The sequence below is a fragment of the Anarhichas minor genome, unplaced genomic scaffold, assembly GCF_050575085.1.
Source record: "Anarhichas minor isolate MPS153535 unplaced genomic scaffold, ASM5057508v1 ptg000042l, whole genome shotgun sequence".
NCBI classification, from domain to species: Eukaryota; Metazoa; Chordata; class Actinopteri; order Perciformes; family Anarhichadidae; genus Anarhichas; species Anarhichas minor.
Window position 1 is genome coordinate 12,615,913 of NW_027466488.1, and position 18,436 is coordinate 12,634,348.

At 43.2% G+C, this 18,436-nt stretch overlaps 1 protein-coding gene and 1 pseudogene across 1 annotated transcript in view; both read left to right on the top strand.

The window, feature by feature from the left end:
* tmc3 (transmembrane channel like 3) overlaps nt 1–18,436 on the top strand; it is an 84,767-nt gene that overhangs the window by 34,861 nt on the left and 31,470 nt on the right. The window contains exons 9-14 of the mRNA XM_076110141.1: nt 2,442–2,485; nt 5,843–5,990; nt 11,859–11,968; nt 12,075–12,153; nt 15,370–15,627; nt 17,368–17,496. Of these exons, the coding sequence (XP_075966256.1) occupies nt 2,442–2,485; nt 5,843–5,990; nt 11,859–11,968; nt 12,075–12,153; nt 15,370–15,627; nt 17,368–17,496 (768 nt within the window). The remainder of the gene's footprint in view (nt 1–2,441; nt 2,486–5,842; nt 5,991–11,858; nt 11,969–12,074; nt 12,154–15,369; nt 15,628–17,367; nt 17,497–18,436) is intronic.
* LOC142969739 (uncharacterized) lies at nt 7,004–9,503 on the top strand (annotated as a pseudogene).

An 18,436-nucleotide genomic window follows, 5' to 3' on the forward strand; every position in this document is an offset into this window, starting at 1 on the left:
CCCCCAGATGAGCTCCCAACAGGTGTGAATGGGCTAGGTACAGCACTTTTGGAACATAGCATTTAGGGACTAGCAACTGTTCAACAAGTTCCCCCAGCTTAGCTACCCTATACAAGAGGCCATTTTTCACCGAAAAATGTGGAAAAGTGGTAACACTCACCCCTTCTACCGGTTTCCCCTCGACCACCCCCAGGTTCCGTCTGGCTTGTTCCAGGTTGGGGGTCTTCCAACTGGGCGGTCCCAAACTGGCCTGGGCGGATAGCATTTTCCTCTTCTGCCTGGGGGAACTCAGAAAAAACTTCGTTTGACGAAGCCTCATCCGGCCGTGGATCCTCCCTCACCAGGGCCTCCGCTGGGGCTAGGGCATCCTCATCTGTCTCCACTCCAGATGAAACGGTTGGGCTAGATGGTGCTGCACAGGCATGTACCACCTTGGCTTTCCGGTTGCCCCGAGGTTTCTTGTTTGAACAGCTTCTCCTGTGGCCAGCCGCCCTGTGGGCCCACAAATGCCAAAATATGGGGCAGTCTCGCCCAATCAGCACTGGTACCGGCAACATTTTTACCACCCCCCCATGACTTCAAAAGTGCCCCTTGTGGTCTGAACCTTAATGTGAGTGGTGGGGTAATTCTGCAAATCCCCATGGACACAGGAGACTGGGATAGGGGGCCCTCTGGGCCCAGTTGTCAGTCCTGGCCGTAGGAGAGTGACGGCACTCCCAGAGTCCAGTAGGGCTTCTGCATCCTGGGCCCCTATTCTGACGGGAAGCTTTGGGGCCCTTGTGCCCTCATGGGCCCAGCAAGTAGTAAGATAGCTGCCGGCCTTCTGTTGTGCATCTGATGAGCCCGCCGTGGGCATCATTACATCACCCACCGGACAATTCCAAGCTAAATGGCCCTCTTGGCCACAGGTGAAGCACTTCCGGCGGTCCTGATTCACAAGGGGTCAACGGGGGAGGGGTGGCCTGGGCTGGCCCCCCTGGGGGATCTGGCAGTGGGGTGGTGTCTCCGGGTCACCCTTCCTCAGCCTTGGCTTGTCTTCCCTGGGGTCAGAGCGGCTGGGTCGTAAGGGCTCTTGCCGACTGCTCTGCATCAGCTCCACTGTGACCTGGTGGTTTCCCAATAGCGCCACCAGGTCATCCATTGTCTCTGGGCTGCTTTGGGAGGCATGTCGTTTGGCATCCCCTGGTAGTGCTCTAACACACCGGTCCATTACAACTCTGTCCATGGCTGAGGGCCCATCCCCCGTGGTTAATAACCAATTACGTGTCAGGCGCATAAGGGTTGCAACCTGCGGTCGCACTGGGGCAGTGGCATCATAGGTCCAGGAGTGGAACTGTTGGGCCCTTGTCTGGAGGTTGTGACCGTAATGGGCTAAAATGGCTGCTTTTAATGCCTCATTATTCACTTCTGTGGGGGAGAGGTCCCGACAGGCTTTTTGCGCTTCACCTGTTAAAAAAGGGGCTAGGATCCCTGCCCACTCTGCTTTAGGCCACCGCTCCCTCTCTGCAGTTCTCTCAAAAACTTCTAAGTAGGCCTCAATGTCATCTTCACCGTTCTGTTTGGTGAGCACTTTACTGGGTTCTGTAGGCCTCTCTGGTTTTATCAGATGCTGGCCCAGAGTAGTCATTGGATCCTGTAATGCTCTAAGGCTCTCGGCCTGCTGGGTTTGGATGTATATGAGCTGTGCTAGTGCGTTCTCCATAGCACTGCGTGTCTCTCTCTCCGAGTACCTATTTTATTCTGAATCTTTAGCGACGGATCACCGTGCCCACATTCTCCACCAAATGTGGCAACCCGGGGGACATGGAGGCGAGATTCAGAGATAAAACAGGTGACTCAGAGACAGTAACCATGTAACAAAAAGTGTCCTTTAATAAACAGGGTGGGGTAAAGGGGGATAGGGTCAAACTCAACAAAAGATTCCTCCCGGTCGGGGTCTTTGGCCTTCGGTCTACACCCAGTGTGAGACGATTCCTCCGTCCTGTTTGGGCAGAGCAGAGGAGAGAGGTGAGTCCGCTGAATTACCTCCGGTCTGCTGAAGCTCCTTTCCAGAGGTGCAGGAGATCCTCGTATTCTTCTGCCCAGTCTGTCTGCTGCTGCTGCTGCTGCTTCACAGCCCTGGGAACATATGCTCATTCTAATTAGCTCATGGGCTGCAGGTGTGACCACTAGTGGCTGCAGCACCTGCACCGGATGGTATACTCCCTCTATCACCCGTCTCCTGTCCTGTGTCTGCTCGGCTTTTCCCCCTGGTTTGCCACAGTACCTACACTCAAGCAACAACACCCCTGTCCCCTTCTTGTATTTCTGTGTTGATGCATCTCACAACACTTGTCCTGCACAGAACACTTTGAATCAGAAATTGTGACTCACTGTGATTTACCCTTAAACTAATAACAGCAAGGGTCATCACAAATGTTATCAAATGTTTCTCTGCACAGGAAGCCATCGTTGAGGAGCAGGAAAAGAAGAAGGATATCAGTCTGTAGGTGTCTGTATTTGTTTCTTGTTTTTGCATGTTGTCTGTCTTGTTCTTGTTCTTCCTCCTCCTCCACCTCTTTCCCCCTTTGAATCATTTTCAAACCCTGCTGATTTGCAGCACCCTCTGTGTGAAATCCCTATTGATGTGCATCTTGGATTATTTTTAAGAAATTGACAGTAAACCACAAAAAGGACATGACTGGAGAGACAATATATTATAATGTCCTGTATGTCCTACCTAAGCTATCACATTAGATGTTATCCTCTACTCTGACATACAGTTGTAAAAAGTAATTTTAACCTTTATTTTTAAGCAAATTGATCATTACTAGTGCAGTAGCCGTTGAAAACATGCCTGTGCAGAACGAGGTTGTCCTGTGGTGTTGCTACTTGCAGCTTTCTGGAGAATCGCTCATACAAACAACTTCACACTCAGCACTGAGCTTTCTCTGGTCCTCAGCAACACACCTGACATGAGATAGTTCCATCACACACCCATGTCTTGGCTATTCACAGTCAGAAACAATACATTCTGGTTAAAAGAAAAAACAGCAGGGACAGACTTTGCTGTTAGGAAAAATAGCAACCTGGTCCAGCAGCTTTAGATTAATTGTTATGTTTAGAAATGAAAAACATTGAATTGTGTTACTATTATAACTCTTTGTAGCCTGAAATAACTTAAAGAAAGCTCCCAAATCTCTTCAAACAATGCAACTCATCTGTATACTACTTACTATGTACTTATACTTGAGAGGAAAACATTGCACTACTACATTTACTTGACAGAGAAATGTTACTGGTTACATTGCAGATTTAGATTTGATTCATAAAATATAACAATTAAAATATGATGCATTATTATTCATGAAAGGATCCAGCATCATATTAGAATTGAAGAACCACCTTGAACAGAGTTAAGTATATTTACGCACATTGGGCTCTATCTTCTCTTCTCTTCAAGTAAACCTCTGAATGTCCAGTATTAATAGTTTCACTATTAATAGTTAATAACTTTATTTCAGAAAAAGGATTTTGAGAACTTATTTTAGCATTGCCGATAGCAACATTCCAAATTAGAGAAAGGGTGAAAAGTAAAGCAGGACAGTGTTTGCCGGGAGCCGTGAAAAATACACCAAGGTCGGGATTACTCAATGAAATACACTTAGCGAAGGTGATTTCCAAATAGGCTTTGGTCTCTTACTTCACCAAAACCAGCTATAAAGAAGATCATGGATTTAATTAGCGGAGGCATTTTGCTGGCAATATTAAAATATTAGTGTAATACAGTGGCGGGCCTGCATTTTATACCTGGGCCTTCTGTGCTGTCCTACTGAGCTACGGTTATTTGTTTCTATTGGTGTAATAATACACGTATTCGTATTAAACCGTTCGGTACGAGGCTTACAAACCGAATAATACGTTTGAATAATACTAGTGCATTTGGAAAATGCAGAAGCTTAAATTGTGGGACATATAATGTTTTCGGGGGACTGCGCTCACGTAACAGACAACGGGACAGTGGCGGCTGGTGGAAATTTTTCTAGGTAGGGCCATCCTATCAATTTCAGCAAACATCCCAGTATGATTTAATGCAAAAAAGTTAAAGTATCAAACACGCATTACTACTTTGCAGTTAAATATTTAACATTTATTCCAACACGAAAACACCCAGTAAATAACACTTTGATAAACATGTCAGGACATCTTATTTTAGTCACCCTCACAGGGAATTCAGTATAATATAATATATATATATACAGTATAATATATATCATATAATAATATTCAGTATAATATAAAACACACACATATATAGATATATATATACAGTATATATATATAATATAATAGAACATGTTTATTTATTGAGATGCCCCTATGGACCTTGTTATAGGAGGTAACGATCAGGAGAAGTACATGAAGTGTAATTATGAATACTGATGTTAAATTAAGCTATGATGAGTTTTCACTGTTAATTCACCATCTCAATTAAATGTTGATGCCTCCATGACCAAGTTAAGCAGATGAGACTGAGGACAACTATGTAGAAGAAAAGATGTTCACTTTGCCTAATATGTAGCTTGACAGAGTTCTCCATGTGTGTCCTGGTGTTCTCATGTTTCCTTACTTCCTCATCCCTCACTCCCTAACTGTCCGTGCTGGATCTGTCCCCTTTGTTTTAAAAAGCTAAATAAGTTATTAGCATGACGTCATGCAGCTAGCCAAACCTGTCTGGTGTTCAGCTAGTACAGAAGCTTCGCATGTACTGCTTCCCTTTCCCGCTAGTCTGCTGTCTGATTGTGAGGTCAGGCTGATCTGGGATCAGCTCTTTGGCCTGAAGAATCTCCGCCAAAGTTCTCCTCTCAAACGAGACTTGGAGGAGTAGTACCGGCGCTGGCGCTCGCCTGTAGAGACTTCTCCTGACGAGAACGCGCAGCTTTGGGCAAAATCGTTTTGGCCCCACGCTGAATCTATTTGAGGACGCTGATTGGCTAAATTGTATGTCACTCGTTTATATCTTCAATCAGCAATTGGCTAAACTGCTTCATAGACCCGCCTCTTTTGGGCCAAAACGATTTGGCCCCCCTAGCTGCGCGTTCTGAGACGTGTCGTGCACAGAGGCGAAGAGGACGAGCACACAGGCGGAGAGGACGAGCAGGAAAAGCATATATTTTGCGCAGATATCATATTTTACACATATTACTGTGTACATTCCATAGTTCAAAAACACAAATATTGACAATTTGTATAATTTATTATTATTATTATTTTTTTTTTTTTTTGTGGCTTAAGGTGGGGCCAGGCCCCATGGCCCTCTATTGGCCAGCTGCCACTGGTTGGCTATCTACTCAATTTGACTTGAGAGAAGTGAAGAAGGGTTGTAAAGTGAACTTACGTCAATGAGCTGCTGGACTCAGTCTGCAGAGCGATGAAGCCCCACCCCTACTGCTGCACAAAGCGCTGTGTGTGTGTGTGTGTTTATCAAAGGTTATTTATATTTAACGTGTTGCTTGTCCAAATTGAACCAAATTCTAGAAAAACACTCCATGAATTCAATACATCCACCAAGTTTGAAGTAGATCGGATGAGCTATTCTTGAGCTATGTGAAAGATACACACACAGATAGACAGGCAGAGAGACAGACAGGCAGAGAGGCAGACAGACAGACAGACAGACCTACAAACAGACAGACATAGAGACAGGCGGACAGACAGAAAGACAGACAGACAGAGAGAGAAGTACAGAGTTTTTCTTCAAAACATTTTGAAGAAAAACTGTGAACTTCCAGAATTTTGGGAGATAAAAACTTGAGCTCTTCCACCAATCCATGTATTTCTCTGTATTTGTGTGTTTCTTCAGGGCAGTTCTGATCAGTCTGCGTATCTTAGCCAACATCCTGGTGCTGCTGTCTCTGGCTGGCAGCATCTACATCATCTACTTTGTGGTGGACCGTTCTCAGAAGCTAGAGCAGGAGAAGCCGGAGCTGACGCTTTGGGAGAAGAATGAGGTACAGACATCATTAGTTTGATTAGATTATTCAACATACAATACTGTTCCAAGGAATCAATGACAGTGGAGAACCGTGACTGATTCAGTACAGCTCATCATTTCATTCCCTTCAGAGAGGCTGCTGTTCTACCAGCCAAATAATTATATGATCAGTTCGTCAGATCAGCACGTGAGAAGAAGATTCTGATGATCCAATTTCTAAGTCTTATGTTTTCTTTCCTGTGTTCATGACTGAAGAACAGTTTAAACAAAAGGATCATTTTTGTGATAATTTCTCCAATCACTTTAAACACAAGATTATATAAATTAAAGGTCACCTTGAAGACAACATGAAGACTTTGCATCCTAATTAGAAGGTAGTGCTCTTCAGCCTCTTCGGGCTGAAATGAAGAACAAACACTCACTGTCTGTTTGTACATTTTTTTAAACTTAGAAAGATTAAACTTAGAAAATGGATCACCACAGGTTTTTGTTTGACTGTTTTCAACTTCTGGAGCAAGAACTGAACTTCTGACTCACCCAGAATCTCATAGGTGTGATTTAGTCTCAGCTGCTGAATAGCTTTGCTAATTGCAAGGGAGGAGCCTACACATCTCAAGGATATAGGAAGTCCAGTTTCAGCTTTTGCCTCAGACTGTTTTCAACTTCTGGAGCAAGAACTGAACTTCTGACTCACCCAGAATCTCATAGGTATTTTATTATTGCTTCAACTAAGTTGTCTTTATAGCTGTACTTAGGCTTGCCTCAGTGGTGATTGGACTGAGTTTCTGCCTGTCTGAGGAGGTGTGATTTAGTCTCAGCTGCTGAATAGCTTTGCTAATTGCAAGGGAGGAGCCTACACTCCTGGCAGACAATCAGTAGATTGCTGTCCTTAAGCACTTCTGTAGGCTGGAAGCGTCAGGCAAACGAAGGCTAGGGCGAACAAAGGCAACAAGGTTACTTTTTCAAGCCCGACTTCGTCAAGCTAAGACTTCTCGAACGTGTAGTTACCTCATTTTTATTGTTCAAACCATGTGTTTGCATCTGATCTCGGTCCTCTCTTCTGCTCGGTGGTCATGTAGACATTGGGCCACTCCCAGGTGCCGTGACCCCGCTAACCTCATTTATCCTACTCTCTCAGCTCATGTTGAGCAAGTGGTATCGGGAGGGCTCTGGAATTGCCAGTCGGCAGTGCCGAAAGCTGAGTTTATCTCGGGCTACGCTTCCTTGCTCTCTCTCAGCTTTCTTGCTCTAACTGAGACCTGGATCACGCCAGAAAATACCACCACACCTGCAGCTCTGTCAGAAGTGTACTCTTTCTCTCACACTCCCAGAGCTGCGAGGCGGGGTGGTGGTACTGGCTTGCTAATTTCCCCAAAATGGAAATACACTCTTGTCTCGGTTCCTCAGTTCTCCCCGTCCTCTTTCGAATTTCATGCGGTTACTGTCACTTATCCAGTCAAGCTCACCATTGCTGTTGTGTATCGCCCACCAGGCCCTCTTGGTGAGTTCTTGGAAGATCTCGACACATTAGTCTCACACTTCCATGATGATGGCTCCGCACTCATCCTGCTCGGAGACTTTAACATCCAGACTGATAAATTAGAACCGCTTCTTTCCTTCCTCTCCTCATTTGACCTTTACCCCGCCTCTTCTCCTCCTACCCACAAGGCCGGCAACCAGCTGGATCTTATCTTCACTAGACACTGTTCTACTGCTAACCTCTCCGACAGACGGAGCCTAAGAGAGGCTGAGCGTAAATGGAGAAAAGGCAAACTCCCGGGGGACCTTCTTAACTTCCAAGCTCTTCTTTCCACTTTTTCCATCACTCTATCTACTGCTAAAGCTGCTTTCTTTCGCTCCAAAATCCTAACCTCTGCTTCCAATCCTAAAAAACTCTTCGAAACTTTCTCTTCACTCCTCCAACCCCCACCCCCTCCTCCTACGTCCTCCCTTCTCCCTGACGATTTCGCCAACTTCTTTGACAAGAAGGTAAACGATATCAGATCCTCCTTCTCTCAGCCCCCCTGTCCACCCTCTCCCTCTCTACCATCTCCAGCTCTTCCCCCACAGCTCTCCCTCCCCTCTCCATGCCCCATCTTACCCTATCTTGCTCCCCTCTCCCCTAACGAGGTCCTCAACCTTGTTACATCTAACCGCCCCACCACGTGCTCCCTTGACCCGATCCCCTCCCCTCTTCTTAAGTCTATTGCGACTGAACTCCTTCCTTTTCTCACCCACCTCATGAACACATCTCTTGTTTCAGGATACTTTCCCACGGCTTTCAAGACTGCTAGAGTCACCCCCCTTCTGAAGAAACCATCACTTGACCCCTCTGATGTCAAGAACTTCAGACCGGTGTCTCTTCTACCCTTTCTTTCCAAAACACTTGAACGTGCTGTCTTTACTCAACTATCCTCCTATCTCCACCAAAACAACCTCTTGGACCCTCACCAGTCCGGGTTCAAAGTGGGTCACTCGACTGAGACAGCCCTCCTTGCGGTGACGGAGTCGCTTCATGCAGCGAGATCTAAATCTCTCTCCTCTGTCCTGATTCTCCTGGACCTGTCTGCGGCGTTTGACACTGTTAACCACCAGATCCTCCTATCCACCCTCGAGGGGATGGGCGTTTCAGGCTCTGCACTCTCCCTGTTTGCATCCTACCTGACAGGTCGATCCTACCAGGTGTCATGGAGGGGCTCTGTGTCGGAACCACGCATACTGACTACGGGGGTTCCGCAAGGCTCAGTCCTGGGCCCCCTTCTCTTCTCGCTCTACACAACATCTCTGGGTTCTGTTATTCGCTCGCATGACTTCTCCTACCATTGTTATGCCGATGACACCCAGCTGGTCTTGTCATTTCCCCCCGGGGACACTCAAGTGGAGGCACGCATCGCTGCGTGCTTGGCTGACATCTCGAAGTGGATGACGACACACCACCTCAAGCTCAACCTGGACAAAACCGAGCTACTGTTCCTCCCGGGGAAGGGTTGCCCGCACCGAGACCTGTCCATCACCATTGATGATACCGTGGTGACGCCAACTCAGACTGCGAGAAACCTGGGTGTGACCCTGGATGACCAACTGTCGTTCTCAGCAAACATTGCATCGGTTACACGCTCCTGCAGATTCCTGCTCTACAACATCAGGAGGATTCGCCCCTTCCTCACTGATGAGACGGCGCAGGTGCTAATCCAGGCTCTTGTCATTTCCAGTTTAAGACTCTGGTGCTAGCCTACAGGGCAGTGAAAGGAACAGCTCCTTCCTATCTCCAGGCCATGGTCAAGCCCTACACCCCGGCCCGACCACTTTGCTCTGCTACCTCGGGGGGACTGGTTGCCCCGTCGCTCAGAGGTCCCTGCGGCCGATCGACCCGGTCGCGGCTGTTTTCTGTCCTGGCCCCACAGTGGTGGAATGAACTCCCCACTGACGTCAGGACGGCAGAGTCGCTGCCCATCTTTCGGCGCAGGCTGAAAACTCACCTCTTCAAGAAGGCCTACCCTTCCGCTTAGCACTTACCTAGCATCTACTGTATTCATACTAGCTTATTGCACTTATTGTTTTTATATTAGCTTGTGGCACTTATTGCATTCCTTTGTTTCTGCACTGTACGTTGGCTCTGGTTTATGCTCTTAGATGCTTGTTTGAGGTAGGGACATGCACTTATTACTTCTGGTGACTAGTTGTTCTCTCGAAAACCGATGTTGAATACACTTATTGTAAGTCGCTTTGGATAAAAGCGTCTGCTAAATGACTGTAATGTAATGTAATGTAATGTTTCTCTCACTTGCCTCACAGGGCTTCTCCAGATCAGTGTTCAGCTCTGCATGAAGATATAGTCTACAAGTCATGTATTGTAACCATGATGGCAAAGAATCCACTTCTGATCGGTCTAATTTAATCTTCAAATATCAAACACGTGATGTTTTAAAATATACTTATTATGGCCATATAAGTTCAAATTTAGAGAACCGTTGCAACTAACAAATATTGTTATTTGTGATTTATCAATTATTAATATTCTGTTTAATCATTGCATATTTGGTCTCAACAAAGGTCAAAACCCCAAAGATATGCAATTGACAATGATACTGCAATGACTTAGTTTGTGTTAGAGTATGATACCGTAGAAAAACAAGAAATTCTCACACTTGTAGAGCTTAATGTGACCAGCACATAAGGATGTGTATGGTTGTCATTTTCTTGATACAGCTACTCATTGGTTGCTTGTTGGGTTCTTTAGATTTGTGTGCAAGGAAAACAGATTACGAATGGATTCACTGCTTAGCAGGTACTGCTGGTAGGATGAGGGCCTGGTCTCAGCATCAATGTCTTTAAGAATTTGCCAAATGTAAAGCTACATGGTGAATTAGGCTTTTACACTGTAAGCCTGACGAGTTCCTTATGGTGATGTCAAACATACCGAATAGGGAGGACCAGTATGTGCTGTGATTGTATGAGGTAAACATATCAACTCTCATTTGGACAAAAAGGACTGTGGCTTAAAAATGTTTTTAGAATTCTTTTTACACTTAATGAGATTATAATTTATTCTGTTTTTGCTTGTTTCATTAAATTGAAGTTTTATGATAATTACATGAAATGAAATATTCAAATACACGTTTTTTTTTATAGGTACATACATCATTCATTGTTATTCTACTATATCCACTTCTGCTACATTTTTCCATTATTTTTATACTTACTACTCTCATTATATGAATCATTTATGTCATATGCATTGAATGTGTTGTAACTGTTGTGTTGTTCATTCTATTCACATGACATCTGTCACACATCCTGATTGAGGATCCTCCTCTGTTCCTCTCTCTAAGGTCTCTCCCTCTTTTCTCCCCGTTAAAGGGTTTTTTGGGGGAGTTTTTCCTGTTCTGATGTGAGGGTCCAGGGACAGAGGATGTCATTATGTGTACAGATTGTAAAGCCTTCTAAGGCAATTTTCAAATTTGTGATTTGAATACAAATTAATTGAATTGAATTCCAAAACAAAATATTAAAAATATTTTATTCTCTCTCCCAAATTTTGCCTCACATATTTGTAACTTGTAATGGGAAAATATGTTATAGTATCATGTGAAGTTTTAAAGAATGTACAACTGAAAGTGATGAACACAGACAGACACAAAACAGCAGTCCTGCAGAAGTAGTTAATCAATTTATGAACCAGATGTCCTGTTTTCTCTTACTTTTGGTTTATCACTCACTCCCACACAAGAAGGGGAAGTGAAGACTGTAAGGGAAAAATATATTTTACTCTTTGTGACCGAGTTGTGAACCCGAAACTTACGTGTGTTAAAAACTATGCAGTAATGAGGAACTTGTTGTAAATCTCATTTCATCTTGATAACAGTGACTGGTTCCCAGCTAACACAATTGACAGGAACTAAATAATGAGCAGAAGCTTTTAACCTGTGTCAGAAGACCTCTTCTCCCCGGTGTATGATTTATCTGCAGAAGAGGACCTCTCCGTGTATAAAACGGTGATGAATCCTGTAGTTAGTGGAAGCATTCACACAGTCTACTGAATACGTAGCTGTCGGGCTTTCTTCCCTCTTGCAAGAGAATAAACGGACAAAGACAACTTTGAATCTTTTGATGACTTTATTATTGATTTGTGAACAAAAACTCTCTTCTCCCGATTAACCTAGAAATTTTCCACCACAAACTCCACTTAAAATAATGGGAGTTAGTGTTAAGTTCACTGTAATTTAGTTGTGTGCTTGGAACAAACAGACTAATTTTACATCTCTGCTGATAAAGACAGAGGCAGAGTAAAGTGTCTATCTGCATATGTATAATCAGTTTTAAGGTGAAATCTTAATTCTCAAAGGGGAAATACAATATAGTCTCCGTGTTCTTCCTCTCTCAGGTGAGTGTGGTGGTTTCTCTCATCACCATGATTGCTCCGTCTGCTTTTGAGCTGGTGTCTCAGCTCGAGATGTACCACCCACGAACCTCGCTGCGTTTCCAGCTGGCCAGGTACTCCGTCACTACATTACTGCTTCCGAAGGCAGCACTAATTACACACTGTACATCCCAGGTCTTACAGCACACTAACATTGGTCATGTGTCTATGTGTTTACAGAGTGCTTGTTTTGTACCTGGGGAATCTCTACAGCCTAATTATTGCCCTCCTTGATAAGGTCAACATTATGAGCTCTGCTGTGAGTATAGAAAATATAGAATTATTTTGTTGTTATTTTCATAGCCATCATTCCCAATGTGTTACACCTGACCACATACTTTGCATTTCACCTCTACTGGGTACATACAAGTTATAGAAAGCCAACTACTAACTAACAGCAGAGCAAGAACATTCAACCAAACTGCTCAAAACTCTGAGAGACGGTCAAATTAGCACGCTGCCTTAGAATCTTCAGGTGAGGCATCGGCCCATCTGTGTGTTTACAGTCTGTGTTCACTTTGATATTTAATTAATTCGATCAAATCCAAAGAAATTAGAAACGACCCACACCTTCAGGAGAAATCGTACTCACCACTGCCAGGAGAACACCCTGCTGGGAGTTCCGGGATCAGACGCCCAGTCAGCAGCAACAGCAACTCAACGCTGGTGGAGTGCTGGGTCTAACCTGTGTAACGGAGGCAACAGAAAGTTTGGTGATCTGGCGGGGAGTCAGGTCAGTCCCTCAGGATCAGACCCCCGGTGCTCGGGTTAGGGCTGGCTGAATTTGAGCTAATTGCAAGCTGGGGGTATGTCACCTGGAACTGCTGCACGCTCTCCTCCCGGAGAAGTAGTCACCTGGCAGCAGGAAGGACGAGGCAAGGGTCTCCTTTTTGCCATATGGATTTAATCCAATAAACAATCAAAACTCACTCAGATCATGGATATTTTATTGACAAGCCCTCGGAGCAGCTCTACTTTTTGTTATCTGGACTGGGGGCAGACTGGACGCTATATTGACTCACTATCGGCTTTCAAAGAACAAGTTGTATTTCAGGACACTTTGCTGATTGGCAGTAGGGATCTCTGCAGCACAATACATTGAGATATCTGGCATAATGTCAAAACTGTTACTTCTTCACATAAATCTCATTTGGACTGACCCCAATGCTTCAAAGCTTTGAAGTTTCGACCATTGCCATGGTAATCGCCATCCAAATTAGTATTAAAATGCCTTTTTTTACCGAACAACATGTTAGCCTGCTTGCATTTCACTTCATCCTGTTGCATGGCCTGAGTCATCTCAAAAGTCATGTGTCTGAAATAATTTCACAATTTGCGAAGATGACCCCCAAAAAAGCCAAAAGCCAGATATGCTGAAGGAAACTTGCATATCCCAAATCTATAACGAGTTTGGCAAATCACCTGAAAACTGTAAGTAACAGCTTCGCTATTTTGCAATTCCTATTGGTGAGCAATGATAGCTAATTCTTATCATGTTATTGTTGGTTCATCTACTGAAAACTAATGTTTCCCTGGCCCCTCACAAAAAACACTCGACTCTATGGCGGTAAAACCCATTACAGAGAAGAGAAAGAGAGTCATAACTGATGCTGTAGTGTCATTCATTGTTCATGACATGAGGCCCCTTAATATTGTGGAAGGGAAAGGATTGAAACAAGTAATGAAAACACTGGAACCAGGCTACACTCTGCCTACGTAAAAGAGTGCTGTATTTCTTGTGCAGTGACAGCAAGGTACAATTATGCAGCGTTCTCCTAAAATGTTCGGCCCTCAGCCAACGGTCAAGTCAACAAATGGAGGTATACATGACGGTGACGGCTCATTGGATTAACATTGACTAAAAAGCTGCAGGTCTGCCGAGACCCTCAGCTCCTTTAAATCAAGATTGAAGACTTTGCTGCTACCTTTAATTGAACCAGATTCAAGGATATTAATCAATTCCCTGCATTTCTGCATTTTACTAGTGTATTTTATTTCTTAATTACCACTCCAGTAAAATTTGCCTAAAACACCTATCCAAGGCATACCCAAAGTAAATTGAAAGCTGTTCTTGAACCATTTGGAGTACATGCATGGGTTTGGTGTCTTTTGAAAGGTAACACTCTGAAGTTTTTTCCCCAATAGTCAGAATCACTGTAAGTGGCATTGAGTAATAGTTTGAATACACTGAAGTAGAACGTTTTTATTACCACCTGAAAATATTTTGCAAACAGATGCCTGCCGATGACTATAGCTGGGACTTATTAGCTGGAAAACACAATGGGACCACAGCATGAAGCCTTACCTAGTCCATGTTCAAATCTGATAACAATACCACAGAAAATTAATATTTTACACATGTTTGTCTAAGGTTTATGTCTAGGCACTTTCCAAAAAAGGCCATTTGGAGATGCTTGGTAACCTTGGTCACATACCTAGGCTAAAAAGGCCTAACCCACTCCTGATCTGAATCTACATCATATGATTGCCTATTATGTAATTTCTCTAAATCTACCCACTCAAGCAGCACATCGTCATTTTCGAAATTTCATTGGCTGTACGAAGCGTCAGTCATCAGAACGATCGGTTGCAATTGGCTCGGTCATTATACAAATGAAGGGGGGCAGGCACTTTCCTTAAACGCGGACTCTCGTTGGCTATTGTAGGCTGTGGACAGGACATAGACATGACCCTATTGGGTCAAGTGAGGTGTCAATCGAAAGGTCAGAGTGCAGCCGCCATTTTGAGACCCAGATACCGGCAATGTTAACATGCGAACTGGAGTTACTACGGAAAATACATAACTAACTAGGCATATCTGCCGGCTAATTTGAAATGATGCAACAGCAGTCCGTGGGTATTTATTGACGTAATAATGTGTTTTGGACTAAATATTGTACTGGATTGGATTGCGTGCTGTCAGTTTCTTTTAGTGGCCATTTAGTAAATGTATATTGAGTACATAATTGTAAAGGTAAAATAATACAGCCTTGACTTGGTTTAACACAGGACATGAACAACGGTCTACTGGGTGGAAGTCCTGTCTTTCTTTGACCCATTCAACCTCACCTCCCAGCCACACATGAACTTTCTCACTCTTTATACTCCTTCAGTTGTTCTGACCATCTCATAATTACATGGATGTGTTATCATCGGAGTCAGTTGAAAGCCCGGAGCGTCTCATACAGACTCTAAAGGGAGCCTCAGTGTGACGCACTGAGAAACAATATATTTTATTTATTTATTAGTTTTTGGAGTTAGTATGCAAGCTTCTATTTGCCTTTATTGGACAGTTGATAGTGAACTACATTTCTCTTTGTATTTGGATTTTCCGCTGTGTGCAGTCTTTATGCTAAGTATTAACTATTATGAACTATTACTTTCACACCACTAAGTAGCTATCTCATAATTACTTGCCCATATAAGCGTGACATAGCATGTAGCTGGTAATGGATCCTACTTTTTTGTCTTCCAGGTCCCAGTGAGTCCAGTTAACTGGTCTGACTCCAGCTCCTTCCTGGCCACCATCTCTCAGCCTGACAGCTTCTCCACCCTGGTTTCTGAGATCTCTGTCTCTGAGCATCGCAACAGCACCATAGCGACCATTGCCACACTGCTGGACGTTAGGAACACCAGCACAAGCAGCTCAGGGACCATCTTCAACCAGACAGCTCTGTTTGAGAAGAACACCCGCTCTCAGCAGGAGCAATGCTGGGAGACCTATGTTGGACAGGTACTTTCTTCTGATTACCATACACTACACTCATATTCATGTGGCATCTTTCTTCTTTTCTACAGTTGAAAGTAGGTCCAGAGAAAACTGTGAGGGAAGTCACACTTTTCTAATGACTGTCTAAAACTAGATTGCGGTCACTTTTACTAGTTATCTGAAGGTGTTCCCTTACACTAAAAATGGTATTAAAACATTGAATAAGGTTTTTATTTGTTTAAGGGCAATACATTTGTTAGAATTAGAGATATAGAATACTGGCACAAAAAATACTGTAGCTCTCAATCAGAATACAACATATAAACATTTGCTAATTAGCAATAAACACAAATTAGAGCTGAGGCTGAAGGGAATGACATTAACATAGCAGGTATTGTAGTAGTCATAAAACCATGTTTGGACAAAGTGAAATTTTGACGATTCTTTTGAGGATGGCAGTGGAGGAAATGTCAGGAAGTTATTACAATTCTTCCGAATTCATGCATTTTTAACAATTCCATGGCAATCCATCCATACATTTGTTAAGCATTTCAGTCTGGACCAAAGTAGCCGACATACGAAAAATAAATACAGTTCATGAAGGCTTTCTCTGCTTTCTGTTGATGTACACATCATTAAGCAGTATTACTTTATATGTCATTCTCTTTGTACAGTACCTACGAGATAACTGTCAAAATACATTTCTGACATGCTCATCTTAATGCAATCTCTAAAAACAGATATCTACCTTTGAATGCGGAGTCAACGAAATAAGATTTCAGTATCGGAAGTGTTCTTGTTTTTTCTTCCGTTTGCAGTCCACATAGTCTTGACCAATCACATTTGAGCAGGTTTTGGTTTAATGCTGGTAAACAACCCGTGTGGAGGGCCAAATGCAATCTGGGATGTCACCAGCCACGATTTAGCTTTTTATTAGATGGCTAATTGGCTCCTTGTTAAACAATCCGGTCGTAAATGTCGTGTCTAAACTCCAACTCCAGTCGCTCGTTTCAAGTCTCAGACTGTAAACAATGACCTGCGTTTTATTTGATTATATATTAATTTATTTTACTTCTACTTTAATTGTTTTTATTATTCTTTTATTATTTGATACTCTTTGTTTTCTTCTTTTTTCTCTTCCCTCCTCTTGTCTTGCTCCTTTTATCTTACTTGTATTTTTGTTCATATGGAGATATTTGTATATTTATGGAGATATTTGTGTATATGTACAGTATTTGTGTATTTTTTGTTGATATACGTATATCCATCCTATATTACCACTTACACACAGCCTCATTCAACACCTCTCACTCACCATTAATCGGATCTCACAAACGATGAACACACGCATCCATCTCTATACATTTTGCCGGACCTCCGTTTTTCACACTTATACCATCAGTCTATTGCATTTGTCCCCTCTGCTTTTGTTTTTGTCTTTGTCTTACTTTGTGTTGTCTTTAGTCGTTTATGTGTTCATGTACTTATTTTGTAACCCCAGAATTATAGCCGTTGTCCCCAGAGGCTAAATCGTCGTCAGACTGATAGGCGATTGGGATGCATTATACTGACAAGAAGAATTAAAATGTATTCTCCTCCTGCAAGTCCTGACTGTGCAGACGTCCGAGTGCTTAAACAAACAGCAAAAAACAATTCTGAGCAGTTTTTGTCTGTTGAGTGGTGGAAAATGTATCGAACTGCACATATTGACGTTTGTATATTGACATAATGTACACACAGTGTGTGTGTGTGGTGTGTCTCCAGGAGATGCTGAAGCTGTCCATCATTGACATGATCTTCACGGTGGCCAGCATCCTGCTCATTGACTTCATCAGAGGTTTGGTGGTTCGCTACCTGAGTGACTGCTGCTGCTGGGATTTAGAGAGCAAGTTTGTAAGTTGTGCACAATTTGAGTTTTTGTGTTATAAAACTTTAAAATGATTTACTTTGACCAATTGCTGGCAACCAGTGAAGACTTCAGGAAGTTACTACTTGTAGCCAACAAATAGTCCAGCACATAAATCCAGAATTGTCATTTTTATACTTTTTGTATGGACTAAGCAAACAAGATTTCATGTGTTAATCAGTGAGCTCTGGAGGAGCTGGTAGGCACATTTTGTTACCTTTGGACACAGCCTGGCTAGCTGTTCCTCCTGTTTCTAAGCCAACCATCTCCTGTCCGTAGCCTTGGACAGATAAGAGAGAGCTATTGATTTTCTCACCCTCTCCACCATAAGTGAAAAAGCAGATTCCCTAAAAATATCAAAATAATTCCTTGTGGAGTTTTCTTGTAAACAAACAAAGTTTCTGTTTATCAATTGTACCTGCTGTTGTGATTGTATCTTGAAAGGGTTTGCATAAATCGAATCACAAGAATCTTAGCTCTCCAGAGATATGCCGTATGAGTATCTACCTATAAATAGCAGTTGTGTACATAACACAGATGTACAGTTAACACTCCAAAAGACCGTGGGCGGGCCGTCGGAGTGTTAGCAGCAATGAAAAAAACAACTCCCGACTTCACAACATCATCAAAGTACATCTTTTGTGATTGTTTTGATTGAAAGACCCCTAGCGGCAAAAATGATATGCTGTGCTTTGAAGAACATAAATACAGGATAGAAGTATTTGAGCTTCATTCAGAAGCAGTGCAGAACATAAACCTTTTTAACCTGGGTTTAAAGGTGATTAAAGTCGGTGCAAGTCTAATACCTACCGGAAGTTTGCTCCAGCTCTGTGGTGCACAGGAACTGGTTCTCCATGCTCCATGACCCTCCATCTGATGACTTGAGGGGCTGAGAGGGGCTGAGAGGGTTCATATGGTTGAAGACAT